Source organism: Pungitius pungitius, chromosome 1 (genome assembly GCF_949316345.1).
Source record: "Pungitius pungitius chromosome 1, fPunPun2.1, whole genome shotgun sequence".
NCBI lineage: Eukaryota > Metazoa > Chordata > Actinopteri > Perciformes > Gasterosteidae > Pungitius > Pungitius pungitius.
In genome coordinates, this window is record NC_084900.1 from 13,207,913 (window position 1) to 13,210,692 (window position 2,780).

The 2,780-nt window shown below is 44.4% G+C and overlaps 1 protein-coding gene across 1 annotated transcript in view; it reads left to right on the forward strand.

The window, feature by feature from the left end:
• Positions 1–2,271, forward strand: part of otud5a (OTU deubiquitinase 5a) — a 6,528-nt gene extending 4,257 nt beyond the window's left edge. Inside the window, exons 7-9 of the mRNA XM_062566362.1 lie at positions 537–867; positions 963–1,034; positions 1,296–2,271. Of these exons, the coding sequence (XP_062422346.1) occupies positions 537–867; positions 963–1,034; positions 1,296–1,432 (540 nt within the window). The 3' untranslated portion in view covers positions 1,433–2,271. The remainder of the gene's footprint in view (positions 1–536; positions 868–962; positions 1,035–1,295) is intronic.
• The last annotated feature ends 509 nt before the right edge of the window (positions 2,272–2,780 follow it).

The following is a 2,780-nucleotide window of genomic DNA, read 5'->3' on the forward strand; positions in this document are numbered from 1 at the left end:
TCCTCCTCCTCTTCCTCACTCATCTCCTTGTTACGGCCAGCTCGTTTCGACCGCACATAAAGAAAACAAGTACAATGCAATGACTTGCAAGAGTTTAATTATTCTTTCAGAATAACGGTAACTTAACAAAACAAAGTCCAGGTTCAAAACAAAGGGAAAAATCATAATCCAAATGGGGAGAGAAAAGACCAAAGTGACTTCTCCAGAGGCAGTCGCTCCCCTGGAAGAAGTGTCCTGTGGAGAGGGGAAATCCAGAGTTCCATCCTCTCCATAATTAAGAGGCAATCAGGGAACAGGGGTGTTCAATCTCCCACGCTCTCCCTGGAAGACACCGCCACCAGCAGGTGAGCAGATGAAGGGCGGGGTCGTAACACCTCCCTCCTCAAAAAAAGATTCAACCACGAATCTAAAAAACAAGGAAAAACAGTTACTTACTACTCCAAGAAAAGATACAATAAAATTCTAGATTTTCCGAGAAAACGTCTTCTGCTCCTCTTCATGCTCCAACATCTCTCGGACCATTTAAAATGTAACTTGTTGCTCACTTGTCTCCTCCTCCTCCTCACTCGTCTCCTCCTCCTCCTCCTCTTCCTCACCCGTCTCCTCTTGTTGCTCACTTGTCTCTTCCTCCTCTTCCTCACTCGTCTCCTCCTCTCTTACAGCCTCGTAAGGCTAGTGCTACCTGCAGCTCGGCGACGGCGGCGGCCTCCAGCGGGCCTGATGACTGGAGTGGCCGGTCGCCGCGGCAACGTGACTCTGATCCCTCCCACTCTGAGCTCCCGGGCGCTCCCTCGACAAACAACAAGCCCCCCTCCCCCGCCGGAGCCGCCCTCATTCTCAACAAGCCCCCCTCCCCATGCGCGCCAGGTACAGCGCACTCACACACACACTTTACTCGGCCTATCAGAGAGCAGCATGAGCTGTGGATCGAACTAATTGTGCGTGTGCGCGCGCGTGTGTAGGTCCCAGTAATCCGAGTCGTCATCATTTGGAGTACAGAGCCATCATGCAGGAGATGTCACCTACAGCATTTGGTAAGACCTAACTACTACTACTGTAGTACTACTACTGGTAGAAGTACTACAGTAGTACTCCTGGTTCTGGTACTTTGATCACAGCTGTCATGTTTACTACTAACTGTCACTGCTGCTCGTCACCTGCTGTTTACAGTCCAACCTCAACAGGAAGGTTGAATCAGAAATCCCAATGCAGAAAGTGTTGTATTCAGGTCTTCAGGTCATTCAGGTCTTTACTGGTCCAGGATGTGGTCTGTGAGCCAGTCTCCTGTGTTCCAGGTCTGACCGACTGGGAGGACGATGAGATCCTGGCCTCGGTCTTGGCGGTCTCCCAGCAGGAGTACCTGGACAACATGAAGCACCAAAGCTCCGCCTCCATGCATCGAGAAAGAGAGCCGTCACCGGACAGCAGCTGATAGCCGACTGACAGACACACATGCAACGATGACCTTTGACCCCCCCCCCCCCTTTCCTCACTGCTGAGAAGGAGAACGACCATGGACAAAATAAAACATCAAACAAAAAGATGCACACTCGTTTTTTTCAGCAGGCGTTTCAACTTATCCTTTCATCCCTCAGCTCCTCTCCCCTCTTCGTCACCTCTCATACCCCCTTCCAGCATTACCACCCCGTCCCGCCACCTTTCTATTACAACCCACATAGAGCTCAGCCCTAATGCTGATTTGGGATCAGTTGTGATTCAAGCTTTTATTTTGAAATACACTGACACCACTTTTAAATTTGAATATCAGTGTTTTGGTGTCTGTTAGCTCTGAGACTCTCCGGACCATTGGTTTCAATGAGGAATGCTAATCTGAGTTTAGCGAGCTAGCTATCACCTCAAGTCTAATCTGTTTTAAAGCTAATTACCGCTAACAGCGCTTACCAGTTAGCTCAGCTAGCCTCGTAGCTTCCACCAGCGGCCATCTTTGTCGAACAGCACACCCACCTTCATGGTCTGTAACAGGTGCCCCCCTCTCCTCGTTGTCTGCCTCCTCACCCCCCCCACCCTCCCATCATCATCATCATCATCATCAGACTTATTTAGCTGCATGTTTAATCGACCATGGCCAATATTGTCATAGAAAGCGACAAAAAAGGTGATAAATGTGAGAATTGTCATACTTATCTCAATGATTGATTATTGTTGTTGTTATTATTAATAATATAAGTTTGTTCTATTTTATTTTATCGTTTGGGATGAAAATACCTTTTTTTCTTGGAATAAAAAGAGGAAAAATGTTTCTGAAGAAAAATGTTTTTGAGATTTTTTTTCTTTTATGACACAAATAATATGTAACAAAGAGTTACATGTATTAAATTATATATATTTATGTATATACGTATTATACACAAATACTAACGCATTTGACTGAATATTAATATGTTTACTTCATGTTTTCCTCTGAAAGAAAAACAATACAGAATGATTTTAAATGCAACATTCTATCAATACTTTTACTACATGTATGTACTTTAACTTGTAATGTGGTATTAGTACTTTCAGTACATTCATGTACTTAGTTGTAATGTTATTAATACTTTAACTACATTAATACTTTTACTACATGTATGTATTTGAACTTTCTGTGTGGTATTAGTACCCTTGCATGTAGGTACTTGTATGTCATTAATACTGCATGTAGGTGTTTGTACTTTCAGTGTGGTAGTACCTTTACTGCATGCAGGTACTTGTAGTGAGTAATTAGTACCTTTACTACATGCAGGTACTTGTAGTGAGTCATTAGTACCTTTACTGCATGC